The 27348-nt window shown below is 35.1% G+C and overlaps 3 protein-coding genes across 4 annotated transcripts; 1 reads left to right on the top strand and 2 right to left on the bottom strand.

Moving 5' to 3' along the window:
- Positions 1–455: 455 nt before the first annotated feature.
- Positions 456–3398, bottom strand: LOC146951357 (Pentatricopeptide repeat (PPR-like) superfamily protein). The gene is made up of 2 exons (XM_085747324.1): positions 3166–3398; positions 456–2618 (listed from the first exon to the last, which is right to left on the bottom strand). The coding sequence occupies exons 1-2, from the start codon at positions 3353–3355 to the stop codon at positions 775–777; spliced, it is 2034 nt and encodes a 677-aa protein (XP_085603450.1). The 5' UTR covers positions 3356–3398; the 3' UTR covers positions 456–774.
- A 3318-nt stretch (positions 3399–6716) lies between these two features.
- On the bottom strand, positions 6717–12474 carry LOC146951356 (heat shock 70 kDa protein 15-like). The gene is made up of 10 exons (XM_085747323.1): positions 12287–12474; positions 10128–11328; positions 9191–9412; positions 9016–9111; positions 8647–8874; positions 8126–8320; positions 7900–8046; positions 7515–7664; positions 7301–7431; positions 6717–7185 (listed from the first exon to the last, which is right to left on the bottom strand). Exons 2-10 carry the CDS (start codon positions 11295–11297, stop codon positions 6948–6950), a joined length of 2577 nt encoding a protein of 858 aa, XP_085603449.1. The 5' UTR covers positions 11298–11328; positions 12287–12474; the 3' UTR covers positions 6717–6947.
- A 2248-nt stretch (positions 12475–14722) lies between these two features.
- LOC146951355 (RAD3-like DNA-binding helicase protein) lies at positions 14723–26138 on the top strand. Of its 2 annotated transcripts, none has more exons than XM_085747320.1 (24): positions 14723–15045; positions 15802–16058; positions 16412–16566; positions 16959–17040; positions 17140–17287; positions 17512–17668; positions 17922–18205; positions 18348–18393; positions 19021–19162; positions 19254–19408; positions 20115–20206; positions 20280–20375; positions 20470–20538; positions 20889–20975; positions 21176–21235; positions 21324–21439; positions 21966–22023; positions 22094–22199; positions 23381–23454; positions 23548–23905; positions 23986–24140; positions 24479–24624; positions 25351–25459; positions 25712–26138. In XM_085747320.1, exons 1-23 carry the CDS (start codon positions 14944–14946, stop codon positions 25418–25420), a joined length of 3015 nt encoding a protein of 1004 aa, XP_085603446.1. In that variant the 5' UTR covers positions 14723–14943; the 3' UTR covers positions 25421–25459; positions 25712–26138. The 2 variants fall into 2 exon arrangements, with proteins under 2 accessions (XP_085603446.1, XP_085603447.1); XM_085747321.1 differs by having other exon boundaries at positions 25351–25410; positions 25695–25906.
- The last annotated feature ends 1210 nt before the right edge of the window (positions 26139–27348 follow it).

Genomic DNA, 27348 nt, shown 5'->3' with positions numbered 1-27348 from the left:
TGATCGGCACCAAAACACTTCAATGAAACAAAAGTTGAAGCAAAAGTTATGTATTTATGAAAAAGTTATGTTTGAATGTATTTATACAAAAGTTGATTTAACAATAAATTTAATGCTAAAAAAATCAAGTGTAGAAGCTAAAAGCTACAAATTCTAGCTTCTATTAGAATCAATTGTACAAAGAAAATCAATTATCTTTTAAATCATCCAAACATGATAAAATTGATTCTACAACCTCTAAAATCATTGAACCCTCCAAAATTGAAACCAATCATACACATAATCACATGTGTCAGACACTAACACTCGTCGAACACAAGACATGTCTTCGATCAGAAGTGTCAGTGCTACAACAGAAATAACAACAAAATAAGTAGCAACATCATCTCTTTGTAATGCCATATACACCAGCTATCATATACAACAGTAATTAAAATAAATTGAACCGTAACAACTGAAAAATATAGACTTGTGATATTTTTATAAGTTCATGCAAACATTTGAGCAAAGGCTTATACCATAATAAATAGAACTTTTAGAATCCCCTCCTAAATTTGACGTACAAGTCAGAATAAATGGTGTATATCACTTGTTCACTTCGAACATTTGCACCAAAGTTCTGTGACTTAAGTGAGTGGTTGTTATTTATAAGTGTTACATGAAGTCACATAGGATTCTTGTGTTTCGTGTCAGAATTCTCAAGTAACAATAAGCATTTTCCATTGATTTATACGCATTGCACGGTTACTAAAAAAAGGTAATACAAGGTGGTTCTCATGACTCTGCCATATTACGATCTTCATCAACCTTACCAACTGCCTCGAGAATTGAAGAGTAGGTGATTAGATCATACTCGAATCCCTTTGAACTCATTTCCTTCATAAGCTTAGTAGCCTCTTCAAATAGTCCTGCACGACTAAGGCAGCCAAGAACTGTGTTGTAAGAAACCGCATCTGGCTTGATAGCAGAACTCTTCATTTTCGCGAACATTTCCATAGCACGTTTCGGGCCACCGGTCCTAGCCAAGCCATTTAGTATGATGTTATGTGAATTTATATCTGGGTTGCAACCATTTTCTTCCATAGTTCGAAACAAAGAAAAAGCTTCATCCATCATGTCTTCCCTTACCATCCCGGTCATGAGAGCATTATAAGCATAAACATCGGGGATGCATCCAAGTTTTTTCATCTCGTTGAAAAGACCCATAGCTTCATTGAATCGTCCACATTTTCCAAAATGTTTAATCATGACAGCATATACACGCGCGCTCGAACTTCCACAGTTCTCTTTCAATTCTTGGAACAGCTCATTTGCAGCCTCATAACGTTTTGCTTTACCGAGGCTATTGATCAGGCTGCAGTAGGCAGCAGGACAAGGCGGAAAGCCTTTTTCATCCATCTCCTCAAGAAGCAGTAAAGCCTTTTCAACCCGATTTGTTTTGCAGAAACCATCGATGAGAATTGAATATGTAAATGAGCTGGGAACTACTCCATCTTTTTTCATTCTCTCTAACCATGAAGAAGCCTCAGAAGGTGGGGCTTTAGCCTCAAATAGAGATTTGATAATGGTGTTGTATGTCACAACATTAGGTGTGCAATTAAGCAAATTCATTTCCTCAAAAAGCTCAACAGCCTCTTTTAAGCGATCTGATCTACCCAAAATGTTAATCAAATTATTCATGAGGACAACATCTGGTTTGCAACCATCTTTCAGCATATTCTTGTATACTCCGCATGCATCTTCAACCCTCCCGGATTTCCCCAATCCCCTTATCAATTCTGTATAAGTATAGACCGTTGGGACGCACCGCCGCATTCTCATCTCGTGGACCAGGTTCAACGCTTCCTCAACCTTACCCAACTTAAAGTATATACTCATTAAAGTTGTATAAATTTTTGCTGTTGGCTGTAATCCATTCTCCTTCATCTCATCAAATAATCTGACGGCAGAATCATCGCGATTTAGTTTTCCAAACGCTGATATAAGTGCACTATATGTAACTGTATCAGGGAAACAATGTCCCTCACTACACATTTCATTATACAACTCATGAACTTTTTCATGATGCCCCTCTTGCATCAACATCAAGATGACAGAGTTGTAAGTGCCTGCTGTAGGTCTGCACTTGCGACCCTTAACCTGATAAAAAATGAATAATGCCTTGTTAACCATCTTAACCCTACCCAAGATTTTCACAATTTCAGACAATTCAGAAGGACCAATCGCACATGGACTCTTAACCATGTCTTGTATTGTCCTCCACAATTCACCAACCAACCTATTTTCATCTAAGCATCGTATCAAAGCCATATAAGTTGTCGAATCATGTTCAAAATTCCTTTTCTTCCCAGCCCACTTAAAAAACTGAATCTTCACATGGACCTCAACATCTATCTTCAAAACTTCGCGAACTAAGCGAATATCAAGCTTAAGCTTCAATACTTCCAAAGCCTTTTCTGCATCAGGCCCCCATTTAAATATTTTCAAAATCCTAATGAACCTTTCATCCAATTTTCTAGCATTTGGATCCTTCCTCAATACTCTCCTTCCTTCCATTGGAAGGTTATGGTTTTCTTCTTGGGAATCAGGCAACCGAAACATTTTAACAATCTCATTTTCTGCTAGTTTAAAACACACACAATTAGATACCAAATGAAGTTCAATATATACAAATCAAATAAATCAAGCCATCCCTTCGTTAACAAAGAACCTATTTGGATCGACTTATTTAAGTTTATCTACTGACATAAACACTTGTAATATTGTTTGAGAGAGATAAACAACTTATGACATGTCCGTAAGCTTTTTTCAACTTGTTTCCATAAGCTCTTCACGATAGCTCACAAAAACAATTATAGCTTACACTATATCAATTTAACTTTATATTACATTTTGTTATAAAAGTAATTTATACATAAGCTTCTATTTGGCAATCACTTATACTATAATTGCTTCTTATCTCTAAACAGGACAACGGCCCTATTTTCGTATAAATTATAAGTTGTTTTCATAAGCTATCTTGAAGAGCTTATGAAAATAAGCTGAAATAGCTAAAGAACATGTTATAAGCTGATTTCACAAATTCTCTCAAACAGTTTAAAATAGCTTATGCTAGTAGATAGGCTCGAATTAATTAATAATAAAGAGGAAAAGACATTTTGGTACCTGTTTGTTTTAATCTCTGAGAGAAAGGAAGCGAAGTAGAAATGAATCTCCTGGCAGTAATGAATCCAGGGAGCATTGTTGATACCCAATAAGGATTTAAGCTATGAAATTGGTTCCGAGAAAGTGAGAGTAAAAATAAAGAGTGGATTCGTATTTCGTAGTTTGTGTATGCGTCAAAAACCGTTGACATTGTTCCATCTCAAAAACATTCTAATTCGCAATTTTTCGTTTTCAGTTTTCGCAATTGACAGTTTAACAAAACTATATAGCGTTACACTTTTTCTCCCCAAACGTACGTTTCACTAACCAAACACTGTTTTCACCCTTTTTGTTCTGTTTGTTCAATTCTCTAACTTACTCCTTTGTTTTTAGTGTAAGTAACTTAGCAGTTCTATTAACTAACTAATGAAAAAAAAAAAAGTTAATTATTTAAAAATCAACTAAACATAAACTCATTTTCTGGCCTAAAAACCGGCTAATCCAAAAATCAAACCTATTTTTTAAAAGGGTTTTAAACCCAAAAAAGGAAAAAACAACTAAACAAAAACTAAACAAACAGTAAAAACTTCATTAACATTACGAAATACAGTTGACGCTATAAGTACTGTTTTTTCAGTTAAATCCTTTTTTCTGACCAATATTGTCGGTGTCAAGTTTGTGCATGTGATCAACAACTTACTATCGATTTGATATTTAACATTACTATCAAATTTGCAATATATGTTGAAATGTTTTCTTTTTTAAAGAATGTTGATATATACTCCCTCCATTCCTTTTCTTTTGATTTTTAGAACTTCAACTATATTCCAAAACTTTTGATGTTTTAGTGAATTTATTATTGTTTTCTCAAGTTTACCCTTGTTGGAAAACACAATAAACTATTAAAGTAGTTGTGACCTTTGGTTTATCACATGTGAATTTAATGATAAATAAGGACATTTAAGTAAAAAACACACAAATATTTATATATTTTAATTACTCCTTAAAACTTGTGTCAAGAGCTAAAACATCAAAAGAAAAGGAATGGAGGGAGTATGTTATTACCACAAAAACTTAATGAGCTATAAAACCAAATCAGAACCTTTCACAACATCTCTTCGTTCATAACCACAGTAAATACATTCAGAAATTATCAATCCCTCCAATTACCACTTATTCTCATTTTGTTCCGTAAATTTAAATAATTGCTATCAATTTGTGATGTCCAGGATTCGAACCCCGGATCTTGCATATATTATGCATTGTCCTTACCATTTAAACTAAACTCACGGGAACAAATAATTGCTATCAATTTGATCACTGACATAATAAACCACGATGAACTAAAAACTAAGCAAAATACATATTCAATGTTAATTAAGTGACATTCTCATATGTTCCAACATAATCGGTACAAGATTCAAGATTGTCTTCCTATCCTCACAACTTACAAGTTGCGACTGAAAAATAACATAATAAGGGAAATGTTAACTTGTGCCCTTGAGGCCTAAGTTAAGAAACTAAATGTAGAAGTTTTTGCTTGAAAATTGTGCATTCAATGTCTTAAAAGTCTCAAAAGTTATACTTTCAATATAAAACTTATTTTTTATTTCCATTTTAAGCTCCTTAACTTGTGCCCTGAGGGCACAAGGTAACATGACCCACATAATAATTAACAAAACTAAATTCATCAAAGTTGCACAAAATCTTAACATCTCAAATTCAAATGCAATACCCTTTAAATTTGAACATACTTTTTGTGAACCGATGTACAATGCTTAGGTAATTTAAAGTTCTTGTTTCAAAAGAGGGGAACAGATGGGGCAGATTGAAATGAATGTGTACGAGCTTTCCTTTGAAAAAAAAAATAAAAATTATTGGATATTTAAAACATATCAAAAGTTATGTAGTTAAATTTTTTTAAGTTAAAATATCATGTATTACAAAAAGAAAGACGAGCTTTCAACAACAACAACAACAACAACCAAGCCTTATCCCACTAAGTGGGGTCGGCTACATGGATCAAATGACGCCATAGTGTTCTATCAAAAACCATATTTGGATCCAACTCATTGACCTCTAAATCTTTTCTAATGGTTTCTCTAATGGTTTTCTTAGGTCTTCCTCTACCTCTTTTAACCTGACTCTCCTCCATTTGATCTACTATTCTTACAACGACATCTACGGGTCTTCTCTCTACATGTCCAAACCATCTAAGCCTATTTTCTACCAACTTTTCTACTATAGGTGCTACCCCCACTCTCGCTCTAATGGTGTCATTCCTAATCCTATCCTGTCTAACGCAACATCCTCATCTCCGCTACGCTTACTTTACTCTCGTGTTGGCTCTTAACCGCCCAACACTCCGTACCATACAACATTGCCGGTCTGACTGCTGTCCGATAGAACTTTCCTTTCAGCTTAAGTGGTACTTTCTTATCGCACAAAACACCTGAGGCTCTTCTCCATTTCAACCACCCAGCTTGAATACGATGATGTACATCAGCTTCTATTTCTCCGTCATTTTGTACTATGGACCCAAGATATCTAAACTCCGTAACTTGGGGTATGATATGATCTCCAACTTTCACCTCCAAGGTAGACCCACTTCTCCTTTTGCTGAAGTTACATTCCATATACTCTGTCTTGCTTCTACTCAGGCGGAAGCCATACGCTTCTAAGGCTTGCCTCCAAGTCTCTAGCCTCCCGCTTAACTCCTCCCTCGACTCACCAAGCAAGACTACATCATCTGTAAAAAGCATACATCTCGGTGCTAACTCTTGGATGTGTTCCGTCAGTACATCCAAAACTAAAGTAAAAAGATAAGGACTTAGGGTTGACCCTTGGTGCAGTCCTATTGTTATGGGAAAATCTACGGTATCCCCATCCTGCAAAGGAAAGACGAGCTTTCCTTTGCAAAAAAAAATTATTGGATATTTAAAACATATCAAAAGTTGTGTAGTTAAATTTTTTTAAGTTAAAATATCATGTTTTTCAATGCAAATTACTCTTTTTAAGTTCCTTAACATGTAACATGACCCTAAAAGAAATTTATTATTTAATAAATAAATTACTTTTGTATAATGATGTAAAGTTAACAAAACCTATTTAAAGAAATGTTTATTAAAGAATCAAATAAATGAGGCGTACTCGTAGAATTCATTAAAAAAAATCTCTATTAGTATACTACTACCATTGTAAGGATGCTCTTAGGAGCAAAATTGGTGTTTTAATCCTTAAGAAATGAGTAAAAAAAAAAACATGCATGGGTGAGCATGCATGGGTGAAAATGACAATTCAGAGAACTTCCATTCCATAAATGCCATTTTTCGCATGTCCTTTTCAACAATTCTGCAAAACTTGACCGATTTCTATAACACAATGTAAAAAATGTTATTTCTCATACACCACCGCATTTATCACTCTTTCGTCACTCCAAGGAAGCAAAATGATATCACTGACCAGAAAATATCATATGATCCGTATAACACAAGCACTCCACTAACCGGACTGATAATATGATCCACATCAAAACACTTCAATAAAACTAAATCGCCCCCAAAACACAATTGTTGGTTCTAATGCCACACAAAAGCAAAACTGGAGCATTCAATTATAATGAGGAGGACATTGTCATTCCTTCCACCAGTACAAAATGGTACACAAATAATCAACCTAGAACACTAGATTTGGAAGGAAGAAAACCAGGACCCCAAATACCACAATATTAAATAAACTTGCGTGACAATCCAACAGAGAGCTCTAACATATCATGAGTTTCATAGCAAACTAAACAAAAAAAATTAGGCTGAGCCTGTGTTCTCTGATTTGTCAGTCTCCATTGGTTCGCCAGAGACTGGTGGGACTTGATTACCATTGTCCCCTGCATTGTCATTACTACCGGCATTAGCATCCTCCTGAGGTTGCTGTTCTGGTTGTTGCTGCTGCTCACCTTCCTGAGGAGGTGGAGTTGGTGGTGTTTCTGGAGTAGCTGGCTTGGCCGGCTTCGGTTTTGGTTTCGTCATGATCGGCTTACAGGACCTATTGTAGATAACATAATTAGAATTATTAGATACAAAAAAGATTAATAAACTAGTACATGAATCTATTTTGCCAGAACCATAATAGTCTCGATCCATAAAGCTACAACATATACCTATCGACAGCCTCAGCTTTTTTTCTTATATCAGCTGACAAGAGGACGGGGTTGGCAAATTTTGGAAGCAAGTCTTGTTGTTGCTTCTTCTCTCTGAGCCAATTCTCAGCTTCTACACATTCATTCAAGACCTAAAAAATTTAAATAGAAAACACTTTCAGATTACAAGTCAACCAGAAATGAATTAGAAGTGTTAGTATTGGATACCGATTACCTTCTGTTTCTCGGCAATGTCAATGTGATCAAATTTGGGATCATTAGACATTGCAGCTTCTCTATAACTTTTTATACAATAGATCAGTTGATCAATTACTTCACCCCTGTCTGAGTACTCTTTATAGCGCTCTTCAATTGGATCCCCTTGCTACAATTATTAAAAAAAAAAAAAGTTCATTAAGAGTGCAAAAATTATAACTACAGTGGACCTTCACATATTGCTTGTTACACAAAAGTAGTAAACGAAAGTATGTACGCATGGTGCCCCTAGTCATTTTGAAAAGTGTTGATAGCTATCAAAGGAATCTCTACAACATACAACCACCATCGAGACTTTTTTATACCAGTTCAGCTAAGAGTAAAGACCATCCGAAATGCCTCACCTTTTTGAGCTCTTCCAGCTTGGCATTGTATACACCTTTGGTTTCGTCTTCACCATCCTCGTATAGCCAATCTTCCACCTCCTGAAGTTTGGTAATAAATTCATCCCTCTCTGAAGCAACGACAAACTCTTGGTATTTGTCATTAAGCTGTATTGATAACAAGAAATCAATTAATAATCAAATACTACCATTTGAAAGAAACAAGAAAAAACAATACAATCCTAACCTTATTTCTCATGTCATAGACATAAGCCTCAACTGCATTTTTCTTGTCTTTTGTTTCCTCCATCACTCGATCTTGCAGAGCCATTTCAAACTCCTTCTCTACAGCCTTCTGAACATCAACAGTTGCCATTGCACCATAAACTACCTCTGCAACAGGAATGTTGGTCTTCTTCACTTTTTTCTTTGGAGCCTCAACCTGTTACAAACATAGCCAGTCAAATAACAAACCCCGCTATAGACAATTCCAGAGAGCTTATTGATGCATAATATCCAACAAGAACTTTATAAATCACAAACATCTGCAAACTACGCGTTATTATAAAATTAACAAGAAAAAAACCAAATATAAGTTTGTCTGAAAACTTGAAACCAAACAAGCTCTCTCCTTCCACAATAGAAATAAGAAAATTAAATCATACAAGAAAGCAACAACACAAGTCAAAAACAAACTATTTGAGCACACATTGAAGTGGATGAAAACAAATTATTTGAGCACACAAAAATGTTTTCCTTGGAATGTACCTTGGTATCTGTATCCATTTGCACAGGCTTATCTCCTGCCTCAGGCATGCCATTTTCAGCCCCAGGGGTATCAGCAGTTACCTTAGCATCTTGCATATTAACATCGTTGTCATTGGAGCTAGGAGGTGGTGCAGCAGCATCAGCAGGAGCTTCGTCAGTTTCCATCTTAGCATTTTCTTCAGCAGATTCTTTGGTAACTGGAACCTCAGTTTCTTCCTCTTCAAAGAGCTTAACAAAAAAAAAAAAAAGAACAATTCAATAACAAACGCTCTGGAGTTTACCACAATGATTTCACATGGGCGTAATTAGAAAAGAAGGAAGAATAAAAAAAAAAAAAACATAACAGTCCCTAAGCATACAAAAACTTACTGTTGCCGACTCAACAGACACAATTCCATGAAGATTCAAACGAACTTTTGCTTTAACCTTTCCCTTGTCACCGTTTTTAGTTTGGAAAGGGCCAATCTGCACAAATGCAAGAGTCAAAAGACTGCCAATAGGGAAAAATATTGTAAAACGTACAAGAACATGAAAACTGACTTACAGTATATGTGCTGATTTTCGTAGGCGTTTCACTGAGATCATGACATTGTACATCAACAGAAAAGGTTCCTGTTCTGAAGAATGTCAATACCTTGGAACTAGGTATGGGATTTCCCTTTGGGAAAACAATGGTACTTTGCTTATTGTCTGATTCGCTGTCTGGTGCATCTGAACCAGAAGATTTCCACGAAAGAGAAACTGAAAAGGGGAAGCTTTCGTTGACCTTCTCATAATGAAGTAAACAAATGTTGTTAGTACATTAAGCAATACATTATACTCATTAGAACGCATGCAACTCTCCGCAAAAAATGGACAATTTATTTATAATAGAATGCATAACAATTCTCTGCAAAAAATGGTCAATTTGTAAATATAACAAGGGAAATGCTAAAGAGTGTCCTTATGACATTGGTTAAGAAGATACAAATAGAAATATTGCATTGGAAAATGGTGAAAAGAGATGAATTTGACTTTTTGAAAGTCAAAATATTACTCCCGCCGTTTCAAAATGAATGTCGTTTAAGGTTTTTACACACATATTAAGAAATGCATTAATTAAAAGAAAGAGATATGTTATTTTACCAAATTATCCTAATCAACTATTGGTTTGTTTTTCATTAAAGAAAAAATAATACTACGGAATTATGTGTATATAGTATTAATTGAAGGGTACAATTGAAAAGAAAAAGTTATTATTGCATTGAAAATTGAAAGCGACATTCATTTTGAAACAATTTTTTTTGGCTAAAACGACACTCATTTTAAAACGGAGGGAGTATTGATTTTCATGTAAATCTACTACTTTTGATTTCTCTAACATATGCCATATAACACTAACAACCCCCCCCCCCCCCCCCCGCAAAAAAAAAAAAAAAAATACAAAACATATGCCAAAAATACAGAACATACTGGTTGAGAGTACAGCATAGAAAATTTACCTGGAACTCTCGTACTTTAAAGGTTGGACTGAGAATTGCACACTGCAATGCAGCACCCCTGGCAACACACTCGCTAGCATTCATAGTCCGCCTAGGTTCCTTTTTGAAGAACTCTGTCAATATTTTGTTGATAGCTGGTACACGAGAACCGGAACCAACCACCTCAACCATGTGGATATTCTCAACCGTAAGACCTGCTTCTGCAAGTGCCTTCTCCAAAGGTCCCTTCACACGCTCCAAGATTGGAAGAGATAGTTGCTCAAAATCATCACGCTTGATGAATCCCCTCACATCCTTCTCATCCATTAAGCACTCGATGTTCAGAGGTGCCTCTGGATTTGCACTGAGGACCTTCTTCAGCTTCTCACAAGCAGCCCTCAACCTCAGACAAGCCCTGGCATTCTGGTAAACATCAATCTTATATTCCTCCTTAAATTTGGCAGCAAAATGATGGAAAAGAGCCTCGTCAAAATCCCTACCACCCAGGGACCTATCGTACGAATGGGACAGTACTTGCAGCTGCCCCTTTTTAAATCCGGCAATGCAAACTTGCATGCTAGCATGCCCAACATCAACGAAGGCAACATTCAGCCATTCATTTTCCGGAAGATCAGTCTTATAAATTCCATAAGCCAAGGCAGTTGCTGTTGTCTCGTGAATCAAGTGAAGCGGGTGCAAACCTGCAATAGTGGCTGCATCCAATACAGATCTCCTCTGAAGATCGGTAAAGTAGACTGGAATTCCAATGCAGCAATCAACAACAGCCGCATTCAGATTTTTCTGAGCTATTTCTTTAAGATTCGACAACATCATCCCAAAGACTTGAGTAGCTGTGAATTCTCTAGATTCGCCCAGATATCGTGCATGAATCAATGGATATCCATCAGGTCCTTCAGTGACATTAAAAGGCAATGACTTCAAATCCCTCTGCAGTTCCGGATCAGCAAATTTTTTACCAATCAATCTCTTTATCTGCGAGATTGAATTTTTCGGATTCATCATAGTTGAAGCAGCCCCAGCAGTCCCAATAAACCGTTGTTTGTCACCAAAACACACAATTGCTGGAGTTTCACGCTTGGACTCATCGTTGAGCACAACATCAATCCCTCTCTGCCTTGCAACGGCAACAATGCAGCTCTCATTACCGAAATCAAAACCGACCACACTCATCTTTGGTTGATCTCCAACACAAAATCAATATCTAGAAGAAAAAAAAAAAGAAACAAACATCACAACAATTTCACATGTAAATCACAAAGTCCAATTCATGGTAAAGCAAAGAATACAACAACCAAGCCTTATCCCACTAAGTGAGATCGGCTACATAGATCAAATTACACCATAATAATCAACAGAGAACAGATTAAAAAGAAACGACAATAACAGCCCATGAAGCATGGACAATGTCACTTTGACACAGATAGTAATTTGAGATAATGACATTCTTCAATGTAGTTTGTGTTTGATTATCAAATGACATAAATTGACTTTGCTAAGTTGATTATGAATAAAAGTGAGTTAAATTTGAACTGCTTTATGTTTGAGAATGTATTTATGCAAAAGTGGATTTAACATTATTCAGGGCTAAAAAAATAAGAGTAGAAGCCAAAAGCTACAAATTCTAGTTTCAAGTAGAATCAATTATACAAGCAAAATTCTCCTTTCAATCATTCAAATAGAGTCAATTCTACAAACTCTAGATCAATTTTGACCCTTCAAAATTAAAACCAAGCATACACGTAATCACATATATCAGACACTAACATTTGTCGAACACAAAACACGTCTTTAATGAAAAGAGTCCGTGCAACCATACATATAACAGCCAAACAAGAATCAACGTCATCTACTTACAATGCCATAAACACCAGCTACACAGTAATTAAAATATATTGAACCTAACAACTTAATAACAACAGCATAGAATTCACTTCCAGAAACATCTCAACACTAAATCAACATAATTACACAGATTTTCAAACAAAATCAAGCATCAATGATAGAGTGCAAAAAACTACACAAATACAACACAAGAATATGGAGGAATTCTAAATTGAATACTGTACAACACCGATAATGCATAGATCTATCACTAAACGCATGAAATTGAACAGAGACGGAACGGAAATGAAAAGAGGAAGAAGAAGAGTTTATTATACCTAACGAAGCGCGATCGAGAAGAGGAAGAGAGGGTTTTGAAGGGTTTCTGGAACAATCTGAAGAAAAATGGAACAGCGAGAGCTTACGAAACGCTAACGGAACTTATGAGAAGGAGAAACTTTTGAGTAGTTTGGGGACTGGAATGGAATTTCGGGGTTTGTTTTATTTATGGTTTATTTTTCACTTTCTTTTTATACGATCTTGGAATTTATTGATTTATAACCAGTTTGAACGAGTTGTCGACGTGCTTCTTTGGTCCCAGAGATGTCTGGAGAATCCGAATTGCTTCTAGAAACATCTACTACTAAATGAATCTCTGTTTTCGAAAAAGTAAAGAAAAGGCTGCTACTGCTAGTTGGGCTTATTTGGTCTTTTTTGAGAATAATAGGAAATTGCTTTTTGGGCCCCTTTAATTCTCATAGACCCCTCAAAAATTCCAAAATGTCGGCCAGAGGTTACGACACGTTCTCATAGGTAGATAAATTTTGATTGTCGTAAAAATAGAAAAAATGGCATCAACTCTTAGACATGAGCGTTAAAAGTTACGTACTAGTCCAATTAGGACTTATGAACTAGTCTAATCGGTAGATAACTTTTTTTGGTCAAGAATCGATAGATAACTTTGATGGACCTGAACGCATTTTGAAAGAGTTGAAAATGTCTAATTAACATGGTCACATAAAACAAAACAATATGGTACAACAATTCAATTACATAGCAAAGCATGTTTTTGTGTTCAATTTAGTTGATGACATGACAAAATAGTTTGGTAAAACATCAAAATTAAATCATTTTAATAAACCTTATCTGATAAACTAACAAAGCATAAAAATCATTTTGATAAAATGTATGTGTTCAACGTGAAACGTTTTCCCCCTAAAAAAACAATATGAAAATAAAACTCTAACTATTAAGTTGCTCGCTCTACATATTCTCTGTAACTCCTTTATCTAAGCCTCGACTGGTACTGGGTAGCAGACGTTGTTTCTATGACCATATGCTAGAGATTGTCGTATAGAGTGCTATATGTATTCCTGGTTGTTATGCACTACATCCAATGTTGTGTTTCTAACCCTCTTACCTACTTGTAGAGCACCCCGAGTGTCATTTGCATTGTCACGCTCTATAAGAACCTCTTGATCTGCCATCCTCGATGGATCCCCCTCGGCAAGAGGTATCAACATGGGATAAGAGAGATAAAACTGAGAAATGTAACCACGGTCGACTTGCTAGTTGGTCTCCAAGATTGCCCCTCACATTTCTTCTCGTATGATATGTAACAAGTAATCCTTAAATGCTTAGTCCATTTGAAAAATAGTTTGCTCTCACATGGCCAAGGTAGAATGTATGAAGATGAATGTATGAAGATGTCATCAACATTTACATAATGCCCAAGCACGTGCTTTGGAAAATGGGGAAAACACGACTAATGGCAGCATCAGATCCATCTTAATAACAAGCATATGACTTTTAATGGGTGTGCCTCGTGATGACTGATTGATTGTCTTATGAGGAGAAGATAACGTCATCCACCCTTGTTCGATCTAAGAAGGGAATGGTTTGACCTAGGTAAAGTTGAGGTCGGTTACAAAGAGGTGTATGCCCTCAAAATGGTTTATAGCCCACACTCGAAAAAAAAGGGTTATAAACCCATTTAAAATATCTGAAATGATATTATCTTAAATACTACAAGCACATCCACAAAAATATCTTTAATTATTACATTTTTTATTCCTTTACGATTTATTAAGATCAATTATCATATTTCAATTGTTGATGCATTTGAGCGGTTTCTTGCATTCTTGAAAAAAAATTAATTAAACATAAATAGAAATATATAAATAAAATTAATATTAATAGTAAAGAAAAGATAAAGTTTATACATACATTTCCCACCCAATGTCGTCTGCAACATGCTTACAAAAAATCGGCAAGAGTGACACATCGGAAGGACCACCACAAACTACCATATCAACGTCGTTTGGCGGTGGTTGGTGTTGTGATATCAGCGGTGAGTGTGCGTGGCGATGGAGATGGCATACGTGTCATCTCATTATTAGGCTCTTGAACACGTGAAGGCTTTGCAGTCTATGAACGAGGAGCTTCAACTGTTTCCCTAAGTCTCTTATTTGACGGACGACCCACCAACTCGCTAATCCACCAAAAGACAAATTAACATTTTGATTTAAAAATGGAGAAGACCTAAACAAGACTGACCAACCTGCATTACCAGCCCTTATTTTTTTTTTTTGGTAGTGGCCGGAGTTTGAACCCCGAACCTTGCATATTTTATGCATTGTCCAAACCAACTGAGCTAAGCTCACGAGGATCCTTATTTTGATTTTAAGTATATGAATAATTCTCCTTGGTTTTTTACATTTTCATTAAAAAGAAAACCCAACTATTTTTATCTTCCTTCATCCAAAAAAGAAATTAAATCAAAATGAACGGGATGTTAACTACGACGACGTTTGACTGAACTCGGGCGCGTTGGCGGGAAAATTATATATCCCTCTATCACTAGCCACTAACTAGCCAGTGCAAAGATTAGGGTTCAATACATTTTTCTTTTTCAATCAAAGTTCACACAAATGCAAACTCTGGGAGAAAAGCATTGATCCATTTCTGTGTTCGGTTTCAATCGCGAATCAAGAAAATGCCGACGTACAAGATCAGAGGAATCGACGTTGATTTTCCTTATGAAGCCTATGATTCCCAGCTTGTTTACATGGACAAAGTCGTGCAATCGCTTCAAGAGGTACCACCGTGCTTTTTTATTTAAGCTATTTTTATTAATAATCGATTAATTTTTTTTATTGACAAGATTAATAATCGATTGATGTTTTAGGGTAAATAGCTTAATTAAGAACTTATTCATCAAGTCATTCTAGAATGTTTGTGTTTGCTGATCTATGAAGTGCGAACTTAGACCCAGACACGTCGACTACACTGATGATAATTTGTGAAAATGATATAATTCAATTAATCATATACGCCGGTGTCAGACATCCACACTCGTCCGATAACGAGGAGTGTCTGTGCTTCATAGTTAACTATAAGCTATTACGAGGAGTGAGTAACTTATCGAAATAAATTGAAAATAGATTACGGACATGATATCAGTTATTTTTAGAAGTGTATCCAACACTGGCATAGGTCTTGTTCAGAGAAACAACTTTATTTGCCACTTATAGCATAAGTGTTTATGAATAAGCTATTTCTATTAACAAACGATAAAGTAAAGTCAAATTTTTTTCGTATAAACCATAATCTGTTTTCATAAGCTATTCTAAAGAGCTTATGGAAATAAGTTGCAAACAGGTTATGAACATGTAATAAGCTTTTTTATAAACTCTATCAAATAGTCTCACAAGTGTTTATATCAGGAGATAAGCTCAAATAAGACAATCCTAACAAACACATAAGCCTAAATTAGTTATTCCAAATGCCTTCTTAGCATACTGTGCTATGGATATTTCTTGATGTTGTGTATTTTTGTGTTTCGGTATGGCAGGAATCTAATGCACTGTTGGAGAGTCCCACAGGAACTGGTAAAACACTATGTCTTCTATGTGCTACTTTAGCCTGGCGGAAGAGTTTGGGCAGTTTCTCAACTGGTATGAGCATAAAAACCGGTGATAACGGTAAAACTGAGGTTTCATCGTCACAGTCAGAGCCTGGGGCCTCAAAGTTTCCTACTATTGTATATGCTTCACGCACCCACAGTCAGATACGTCAAGTAATTCAAGAGTTGAAACGGACATCTTACAGGTCAAATTATATTCACAAAGATCCTTTTACTACTAAAGTTTAAAAATGACTTATCTATAGTTTCGATGCTATACCATTTTTTTGGATGTTGTGAGCGTTGATAGTAATTGATAGTGTCTGTCATGTTGATTGCCGTTAACTCACCTAAAAAATGTAAATCGAGACCATTCACTGGCACTTTCTTTCGAGTATCTACTTTCTTCAGCTTAGTGATTATGGCACTTTCCACTGGTCTTGGCTGATATTTAATGTTCACTAGACTTGTCCAAATTGAGCTGACTTTTGTAGTTTACAGTTTTATGGTGATATAAGTGTTTCGGGCCTAAGCTCACCTGGTTTTCATTAGTACGCAGACCTAAAATGACCGTTCTGGGTTCTCGTGAACAATTTTGCATTCACGATGAAGTGAAGTTACTTCGTGGAAGAACACAAACAAATGCTTGTCGATTTGCCTGTCGAAGGCGTGCGAAGCAAAAGCGTCGATGTAATCATTTCAATCAAGTTCTTGGTAAGTTTGTAAAACCTTATCCTTTGCATACAATATAGGTTACTGGAATCATTTATGAATTAACTGTGAAAATCTTCAGTCAAATTATTGCATTTTGAAACCCACTTGGGTTGGCCTAGTGGTGTTGGTTTGGGACCTTGGAGTGTGCTCCTCTCAAGGTCTCATGTTTGATTCTCCCTGATGTCAATTTCGGTGGGTTAGTTCATACAAAACTTTGCTTTGGTTTTAAACGAGCCCCATGCAAGTGTACGATGGGATTGGACCCCTCAGATTAGTTGGTCCTTGGGCCGGATACCGAGTTAAAAAGAAAATTGCATTTTGATTTTTAAGTTTTGGCATGTTATCATATACGACACATACTAATTTGAGAATATTACCATAATTCTATGTAGACTATTTGAAGCAAAATCCCAATCTTGGAGAAGAGCCTATGGATATCGAGGATTTGGTCAATATTGGCAAAACATCCGGGCCGTATGTTTTCTCAACTGCGCTGTATCCTTTTTGTTTTTTTATCAAGTGAAATGGTTGATTACTCAGACTTCTGCTTCAAACCGTGTCTGCTTATTTCAGGTGTCCTTATCATTTAGCAAAGGAGCTCCACAAGGCTGTTGATATAATATTCGCTCCATACAACTATCTTATTGATCGAGGGAAAAGAAAGGCTCTGCAAATTTCTTGGAGCAATAGTATACTCATATTTGACGAAGCTCACAACCTGGTACGAAGATTTACTAATAAATTACCGACAAACGAGATTTACTAATAAATTACTGACAAACGAGATTTAATGCATAAAACATTGTTCTTTACAGTGTCAACCTGGCAATTATTTATTTAACATTGTCCTTTTGACTACTCTAGCAATGTGTTGTTGTCTTATTGATACTTATTCATGACATTAAAATTTGCTTGTTATCACTAAATGACAGTTACCTTCTGCAGGAAAGCATATGTGCTGACGCAGCCTCCTTTGACCTGCCTTCTTGGCTTCTAACAGCTTGCATTTCTGAGGCTCAAAGTTGTGTTGACCTTTTAATAGAAAGAAGAAATAAATCAAATGACAAGTCACAAAATCCAGATGATTTTGCTATCCTTAAAGGTGAGCTAAATCTTATAATATGCTAGTATAAGGTCCAATTCTCTGTGACAATATCATGATGTACGCTTTTACTTACTCTGTTAACATTATTTAGGAAAGTTATCTAAAGTAAAAAGCTTATTTAGTTTTCAAATGTTTACTGGATTTTCTGGCAAGGCAGCCAACTGTATACAAAAGACATTCTCTGTTTTTTTTTTACTTGTACAGTATATTTCCTGCTATCAGGCACATGATGATTTTTTATTTATTGCAGCGCTTCTTCTAAAACTTGAAAAGCGTATTGCTGAGGTGCATATTGAATCCAAGGAGTTGGGGTTCACCAAACCTGGGCCTTATATTTTTGAACTGCTGGCTGATCTTAATATCACACACAAGACTGCTCCCAAGCTTAAGAGTATCGTCACTGATGCTTCAACTCTCCTCGAAGAAGATAGTCAGGAGAAATCAACTAGCAACATCTGCAGATTGGAAACTATGAAGGATATTCTTGACATCATTTTCAGGGATGGAAGAACGTCTCATGCTAAATACTATCGTGTAAGTTTTGAACTCTTATTTACACTTCAGTGGATTGTTTTTGTGTCTTATTGCTTCACAGCAATTCTTGTCTGTATAGTTTTGCTGCTTTACTTGTTCTATAGTATCTTATTTCAAAATTTTATTTCCCTGCAAAAAACAGGTTCATGTGAAGGAGGCTGAGGCTTGGGCTGCCAATGGTTCTATAGGTAGTTTTGGACTTATTTGGATGCACTATACACACTCTTGTTGTTAACTTTGTTGTTATGTCAATTTTCACACATTTACTTTTAGTTTGAAAGTTAAATTTAAAACTTTTATCTTATATGTTGGGGCATGATTGATCATTTCTGTGGCACTTGTTCGGCTTATTGTTTATGATTTTTATCCCTATTATTGATCGATTTTGCTTTATTTCTTTGTTAGACTAAATTTATTTTAAGCTTTTATATATCCGGAAAATTGATATTTTCATGACAAAAAAGAGGTTGATTCTGATAACTTTGGACTATATTTTCTTGAGTTTATTCCTATATCCTAAGCACGGTAAAGCTCTTGGGCCTTTGAGTCATGTGTCGTTTGATGTTTACATGCAGCTATATTGGAATAAGGATTTACAAGTTTAACATGCGACTGTTTGGTTGTGTAGTAAAAGTAATACATACCTTGAGGAGGAAGTTTTCATGTAGAAATTTCATCTCATAAATGAAAAATATTTCTTTCATTCTACAGACTATCTAAAGTGTTTGCAGTGAACCTATACAGTATTTTGTAACTGTAGATATCCATTTCCCTTCCCTTCTCAGTTATTATGTCTCTTTATTTCAATGTTGCAGGCAAGGTGTCAAGGACACTCAGCTGGTGGTGCTTTAATCCAGGAATAGCTTTGGAAGAATTTGCCAAGGATGGGGTTAGATCAATTATATTGACATCAGGCACATTATCTCCTTTAGACTCTTTTGCCGAGGAACTGAAATTGTAAGTTCCTTTTCTTGTGTATTGTTTTTCATCTAATAATATATTAGATATTTGTGTCATTAACTAACTGAGTTGATTCTGGTTGTGTCAGAGACTTCCCCATTCGGTTGGAAAATCCACATGTAATAGGCCCAAATCAGATATGGGCTGGAGTTGTACCTGTTGGTCCTTTAGGGCGTACTTTTAACTCCTCTTACCGCACTCGTGATACGATGGAGTACAAGCAGGAGCTTGGAAATGCAATCGGTATGTGTCAATCTCATGGCTATACCGGATATGTTACAATGTAGCCTTGTTTGTGCACTGTCTAAACACGCTGAAAATTGCATATCTAGTTAAAAATGTTGGAGTTGCACTATGTTTGATAGTTGAAATCTTGTTTGTGTCTGGTCTGGAACATTGCATTCTTGATGTGGCTTGATCCTGGATCTATATTCTAGCTTTCTTGGCCTTTTCAGATTTTGGAGTGCTTTAGATTGACAGTTTAACATACATAAGTTTTGCATATTATTGTAACATTGGAACTTTGCTAGTTTCCAGTAGTATTTTGCATGTTATTGTAACATTGGAACTTTGCTAGTTTTCAGTAGTATGTGAAACTGTGAATCATTCCTAGAAAGATATGGGATATATATTTCATGTTTAGATATGGATTTGTGTAACTGGTTGTAAAGTGAGTAGAGTTTAAGTTGTCACTTGTCAGAAAATTTGATAATTTATGTCCTTATCTAGCTATTTATTTGGAGAGAAAGACATCAGATGTGGTTGTTTAAGGCAAATGAGTGTAGCTTTGCTTTTATAGCCCTGAGAGGAAAAATAACTTTCTGAATAGTATGCTGAAACGCAAGTGAGGAAAACTAATGCAAATTACAAGAAGTTAATATTATGTAAATTACATTCATGATTCAGATGGGATTGTTATTGATTGCTATAATTTCACCTTTTTTAACAGTAAATTTGACTCGAATTGTTCCGGATGGACTTCTTGTATTCTTCCCATCTTATTACCTTTTGGAGCAAAGCATTGGGTGCTGGAAAAGCTTGGTAAGCCCTAATCAAAAGTTAAATTTGTATGCTCTTGGTTAATTTAACCTTTCTCGTGCTTTTTTATTTTCAGAGTAATGATAATTCATCAATATGGGAGAGGATTTGCAAAAACAAAAAACCTGTAATAGAACCTAGGGAATCTTCAATGTTTACCTCATCAATTAAGGTATGATTATTCTGTGGCTTAGTAAGCAGCATTTTTCCATAAATATCATTGGATGCATAAAATAGCGTTATGGATCTGTATATTTCTTTGACAGGACTACTTAACTAAACTGAACGATACCACTGCATCTGGAGCTGTCTTCTTTGCTGTTTGTCGTGGGAAGGTATGCCTCGATCCCGTCTGTCGAGAAATGACATGTGTTCTAATACGCATTCATATTATTAAATTATAACGTGTTATACATATACTAATGTATGTAGTTGTACCTCTACTAGTATGACACAACCTTAAAACTAGGGCTGAAGGGAGGGATGCGGCAATATATGGGAGAAAATTAGGATACAAAAACATGTGTATCATATAAATTAACCAATCATCATATGTTTAACAGGGAAAATGTTCATGAATGAAACATCATCCAAGAAATTGTATTGCAATGCAAACCTATAGCTAACCGCTTCACTTTGATGCATCCGAACCTAAAGTTTGTTAGTGTGAATGATTATTTAACAGGTTAGCGAAGGATTAGATTTTGCAGATCATGCAGGTAGAGCTGTGGTAGTTACTGGTTTGCCTTATGCCACAGTCACTGATCCTAAGGTTTGCTAATCTTTTTCCATTCTCTTATTAAAATCTCTTACCATTCTTAGTTTTGGCTTGCAAATTTGTATGTTGTTGCATTCATTAAGCATTCTGATACTAAATAGTCCAATTACTGGTAGTTATGTCACTTACATATGTTTGTATACACATGCGCTATATGTTATTAAAATTCAGCCATTGGGTTCGTTCACTAACAGGTTCGTTTAAAACGTGAGTACTTGGATCAACAATCTGGGGCACAAGGAGGGTCGTTCAAGGTTAGAATTTTTTCATTTGACATAAATGTTGTCCACCTGCTCTATGCAATACATGTACTTATTTATCTGGATTCTGGAACTTAATCAGGTTTTAACTGGAGATGAGTGGTATAACCAACAAGCCTCCAGAGCTGTGAATCAAGCTGTTGGACGTGTAATTCGCCATCGCCATGACTATGGAGCAATTATTTTCTGCGATGAAAGGTTTTAACTTTTGGATCTTTTGCTCTAAATTTCTCCAAAATATATAGCTTGGTACTGCTGACAGAGTAAGAAACTTTTATGAGCAGCTCTCCGCTCTCTTTTTTTAGTCTTTTAAGTGGTACATTTTAAAAGGAAAGGATATTGATCCAGCTGTTTTTTATCTTGAAAATAAATGATAAGCCGATGGCTTATTTTGGTTCTAACAAATAGATGTTTTCTGATGTTCTCTTCCGCCATCTCTATATCGAAAGTCAGTGTCATGATATTTGATATGAACCACTAACCTTTCCTTTTATCTGAATATTCTGAAATAAGTATCTCAGTAAAAACATCAGCAAATACAGAAGTCAACCGATACACATGTCAAAATGCTACTTTTTTTTGACTAAAAATGTCAAAATGCTATTTAGAATTATTGCTTATTAAATTAAAAGTCTGTTATTCTATGACCTTAGCAATTATTATTTTGGCCTTTGGTTTGCCAACTTATGCCGTGGGATTATTAAGGTCTTGGAGTAATTTACAGGTTTACACAACCTCATCGCCAATCCCAAGTCTCAAAATGGATACAGCCTCACATCAAGGTGCTAGTTTGTTATGTTATTTGTCTTTTTGATTAACATTTTTTGCACTAACTGATTTCTGATCTTGCAGTGTTACTCAAGATTTGGAGAAGTTGTTTTTACTCTGACTCGATTTTTTCGAGATGGACGAACTCGAGGTGCTACAAAGCTGTCATTATTAGAAGCTGAAAATGGTGGTCAGTGTTTGCTAGAACTATATTTTGTTGGCTTCAGTTCTGTAAAATCTGGCCTCTCCCTAGTTTTACTGTCACACTAAAATATTGTGAATATGTTTCTTGAATAGGCATTTGAATTTGTAGTAAATCGGGCTGGGCGTTGTTATTTCAGAGGGTGGGTATTGTTATTAAATCCTGGTTAATTCCTTCCACTAGGGAAGGATAAGGAGGAAAATAAGATGAACAAATTTGACTTAAATAAACTGTTTTTCTTTCATACAACTTTCTATCTTGCTCCTGCTATTTAAACTCTTGTACTCAACTACCCATCTGCTTGATGGATTCTAATTTAACTTACTGAAAGAAGTTGATACGAGAGAGTATTTCAGAGAGAAAAGTGTGTAGAGTTATAATCATGTATTTATACCACATTCAGTTAGGTACAAACTCTAACTGAAAGTTGTATAACTGCAACAGCAACAAATTGACACTGGACATGTGCTACCATACTTTTATACTCTACTATACTTCTATACAGTATAGTATGTTACAAGGTATAGAAACTAGAAAGTATATACAGCATACAATACAAATCATATGCTCCAACAACACTAACTAAACAGAGATCTAACTGTCTAACCAACTCTAACCCTATTCCCATTTATTCTTCTGGGTCCTATCATTAACTCATTCCCTAAAACTATTGTATTTTCTCAGTGTTTTTATGGTGCATACTGGTTTTATCAAGTACTAACATAAACTGTTTGTGTTTTGTTTGAACATGTACCTTTTTAGACTTTTTTTATTAACAGAGTAACAGTAAAGAAGGGAGTACAGCGGTACCCCGACCCATTACAATAAAGGTTCAGCACCCGAGAACACATTGAAATACAAGAACTGGATTCAAGCACCAATCAGGAAAAAAATAAAAGGGAACTTAGGATATAGTCCGAAAAGAAAAACCACATTCTAACTTTGAAAAAGTCTAAAATTGCAATCATATCTCTAACTTAACTTTTTTAGTTGTAAAAAAATTCCTATAATAATTCTAAACTGGACTGTATTTCATGTTCCATTTCTGCAGTCTTCAATCAATGCAAATCTGGCTAATTGCAAAGAGTAGATTCTCTTGGTTTATAATTGTTTTCTTTTTTCTACTAATATAGCAATATGATTGAACTAGATTATCATTCCTCATTCAGGGAATCTGGGAGAAATTCCATCATCAGAGCACTTTATGGACAAATTTCACATGGAAAAACTTCTGTCACCTCTGGTAACTACTTGATTGTATACTGTAAAGACACATTTTTTTAAGCATATGATGCTTTTGTTTGGTACTCAAGTTTGTTAATGATTGTACATGCAGCCTACACCAGTGGATCCAAACTGCACTTTGAAAGCTTCATCTTCGTTTGATACAAAAAAGGGCCACACTTCATTCATGCAGGGAGTTCTGCCTGCCAATCGCTCATCTTTGTCTTCCGACCATAGGATGTTTGTAGGTAGTGAAAGTTCAAGTGATACACGCGAGGTAGTTTTGCATAAAAGGAGGACTGTGCTGTCGCAAGAACATGGCGGGTTTGATTTGGCTGGTAGTTCTCAACTGGGTGAAAAATCAAAGAATATGCTGATAGCACCTTGTATCACCAAGAAGCGTAGATTTATAGCAGGAGAGTATGACCTAAAGCAACATATTGGAAATTCTAATGAGCAATCATCGTCAGGTAGAATTTTCATAAATTACACAGCTCTTATTTCAGTGTAATAAATTCAATCTTGATAAATAATTAGATTTGTCATATAGCTAGTCAAAATGCTCAAGGTGATGTAGATCTGCAATGTAAAGATAACGTGACCTCTCAAAGTAGAAATCTTGAGTTTCTTAGACAAAAAGACAATCTTCCTGCTGATTCAGCACCTACTTCTGATGGAACCCAAGGATCAGCATTCCTTGCTCAGGTAAAATCCTTTTATGTGATAAATAGTTCTGCATATTGCACGACATGTAGGAAATGCATTAACTGCCAATAACTGGAACCAAAATAAATTAACGACCGAAGGCAATCTGCTAGAGAATCTTATGAAATACATGAACATGAACTGTAAGGACATGATTAGATAGGGTCTTAATTTTGAGTTTTGACATTGGTTCTTGAAATGATTACACAAGTTTAACTGGAAATTTCTAGTTCCTTTTCATTTGCTGATCGTTATACAGAAATGACAGTTCCTTTCTTAGAAAATACATTGATGAGAACTTTAGAGTGAGGATGCTTTGTTTTAATCATGCTCTGTAGGTCCGAGATAAACTCAGTGCTGCAGAATATATAGACTTTGTGGGTTACATGAAAGCGCTCAAGACCAAAACATTGAAGATTAGCGAAGTTTTACTAAGCATTTCTAGATTGTTTTCTGGACCCGAGAGGCTACCTCTCCTAAAAAGGTATGTGAATCTATAACAATATGTAAAAGGAATACACCCTTTTGCGCGGGATTTTTTCTTTCCAATTTTACCCCTTCGTTTAAATTACTTTTATCATTTTACCATTTTTATAATATTATTTAAATTTAAATTATCAATTATAATATTATTTAAATTTAAATTATCAATTAAAAAATTAGTTAAATCCCATTGAAATAGGAACAATCCACAACAATAAGATAAACAATAAACAACAATAGAACCCTTCAAAAAAATAAAAATAAACAAATAAACAATAGAAACTTATTTTAATCTTATAATGAAAAATATATAATTCTTTTTCTACCTACAAGTGCAACAGAAAAGTGGATAGACGAGCATGTTGTAATAAACTAAGTTCCTTTCTGGTTATGAAGCGGTGTCCCTGTTTCCGTACATCAATAGGCAGTGCGTTATTATTGATAATTCTGGATTTGTCCTCAAGATTAGTTACTATTCTTATCTCGTTCTTGCCCAGTATAATTGTATTGCATGGGCAAACTCATTATAGCTACTATTATTGCATGTGTAAAGGCATTATATACGCTAACTGTAAAGTGTCTAGCGGGTCTTTGCCCTCCATTGAGATTTCCACTCAACTTGTCACTTTTGTGCATGATTAAAAGATGAAATACATTTCAGGCATTTGATCGAATTGAAATTTCTGATGTCAAATCATCTTGACCTTAGCCATCTTATGCTCAACAGGTTCAAGGATTACATCCCAGCAAAATATCATTCTTTGTATGAACAATATGTTGAAGGAAAGGTTGATTGAAAGTGTCCTGCTCTTGATACTTTTTCAGCTAAAGCTCAGGTGCGGTCTTAGCATCTCTCCTAGTTTATGGTTGATAATGTGTTGTGGACAGGAATGAATATTTAAATATTAGTACATCACACAAGTTGTAACAAGTCTAGGAATGTGGGAACAGATGAAGCAATGTTAATTAGAGTTTGGTGTTCTCTTTTATTTGATAGATAAAATGATCTCATAGTGTCTGGCTGAGGGATTTAATCCAAAAAAATAATTATTTGGGCACCTTATTGCAACCGGTATACTTTTTTGCAGTGCCACCCAAAGCATATGTTGGAAAGCGTCATCTGGAGAATTAATATTGACCTTGCGACTTGAGTGAATCAGCACTGTATACTTCAGAATGACTCGATATACATCAAGAGAATGACCTGGGAATTTCTTTGGCCGGCGTCGAATCATTATGGAACAGAAACTTGCTCCTTGGTCATTTATATCCATTTTTAAGCAAAATGCTGAGATATAAAATGTATCCCGTGGCAACCGATTTTGTTCAATAATCCATCTAGATCATTTATCTGTATTTTATTGTATATGCAGCTAGCGAAAATTGTATTGTATAGATAAAATAATGTTATAAGTTTTGAGTTTTACTTTGTCCCCTAAAAAAAAATGTTTTTACTTTGTAATCTATCAGAAACATAGTCCATCAACACATGGAATGCAAACAATATGTTGAAAATGTATTTTTCAATAGTGACTTGAACGTTGGAGTGTCATAACAAGTACCAACTCTCGCTGTCAATTTCACTAGACTTCATATCGTTTTTTGTTTATCATGACCAAGTTGCATATATCCTACTGTAATAAACTAGAGGGATGAATAAACAAAATAAAAAATGCGAAAGTCTGAATTATAAATTAATGTTAGTTTTTAATGAACATATAATCAATCAATACTAATTAAAATGAACTGTACTTTGGAATACCAAACAAACTTAATAGCTTCTATCTTTTTCTTCATATGCATAAGTGAAGCTTATCACACAGTATTTCTACAGAAGTTATGAGCTATCGCCATTCTTTTTCCTCTCACTCCCATTCTATATTATACCAGCGTAATATTTAGGTAGTGTTAAGACTTACACCATTAACTACTTACGATATGTTTTGAATTTTCCGATTTAATCGTTGGTTGGTATTTTACTTGTAATTAAATTAAATGATTCTTTGTTTATGTATTTAAAAAAGTGCACACTGTTAGTTTTGACTTATGTCAATGTAAAATTAATCAGAACGGGGCTGGTCAAGAAATAGTAACTTCCAAGTTATTTTTGACTCTACAATTTATCAGAATGGGACTGGTCAAGAAATATTTGTGTACTTTTTTCTATCTATTCTATCTAATTCTAAATTACGTATGTTAACCATTTTTGTAATATATAATAAATCATATTCTCATGATATGCACCATTTGAAACGTAATTACCGTATATAAACAAACAAGCAAACGAGGGAGAGTATCGTATACCACCGGGGAACATGCGATAAACAATTTGATCATCAAGAAAGAAAAAAAAATTGATAAATTTGATCATCAAGAAAAGCAACATCTTTCATAAATCCACAAAATCAGCAATATTACAAAAGCTAAAACCATTAACGACATCTTTCTTCAAGATCACTCAATATCATAATTTGTACACCTTAATTACCACATGTAATGCCTAAAATTATAAACTCAACACAGTTTTCCATACCTATTGATCGATCTATGTTAATTTTTTTAACCATTTAATTGGAAATTCAATCTCAAACCGGCACAGGTTTTTGAATGTTTTAAATAAATATTGTTAAACATAGATATACCTTAATTTTTGTGTTTGTATAAATTGAAGTATGATTCAAGTGCAACTGCTGCTGAGACTAATTAAAGTTGAGTAGTAACACCA

Source organism: Medicago sativa, chromosome 2, assembly GCF_051527215.1.
Source record: "Medicago sativa cultivar Bolivia chromosome 2, Bolivia_mono, whole genome shotgun sequence".
In the NCBI taxonomy this organism is placed as follows: Eukaryota; Viridiplantae; Streptophyta; class Magnoliopsida; order Fabales; family Fabaceae; genus Medicago; species Medicago sativa.
Note: the sequence above shows the minus strand (reverse complement) of the source record. Positions and strands in the feature narration are given on the sequence as shown.

Excerpts from the sequence above, each read along its gene's own strand:
- LOC146951357 (XM_085747324.1), bottom strand. The coding sequence starts at position 3,355 with ATGTCAACGGTTTTTGACGCATACACAAACTACGAAATACGAATCCAC. Across the intron at positions 2,619-3,165 it reads TCAGAGATTAAAACAAACAG|AAAATGAGATTGTTAAAATG; the intron begins GTACCAAAATGT and ends TTAAACTAGCAG.
- LOC146951355 (XM_085747321.1), top strand. The coding sequence starts at position 14,944 with ATGCCGACGTACAAGATCAGAGGAATCGACGTTGATTTTCCTTATGAA. Across the intron at positions 19,409-20,114 it reads GGAGCTTGGAAATGCAATCG|TAAATTTGACTCGAATTGTT; the intron begins GTATGTGTCAAT and ends CTTTTTTAACAG. Across the intron at positions 22,024-22,093 it reads GGATACAGCCTCACATCAAG|TGTTACTCAAGATTTGGAGA; the intron begins GTGCTAGTTTGT and ends CTGATCTTGCAG.
- LOC146951356 (XM_085747323.1), bottom strand. The coding sequence starts at position 11,297 with ATGAGTGTGGTCGGTTTTGATTTCGGTAATGAGAGCTGCATTGTTGCC. Across the intron at positions 8,047-8,125 it reads TCTATGACATGAGAAATAAG|CTTAATGACAAATACCAAGA; the intron begins GTTAGGATTGTA and ends TTATCAATACAG. Across the intron at positions 7,665-7,899 it reads AGCTGGAAGAGCTCAAAAAG|CAAGGGGATCCAATTGAAGA; the intron begins GTGAGGCATTTC and ends TAATAATTGTAG.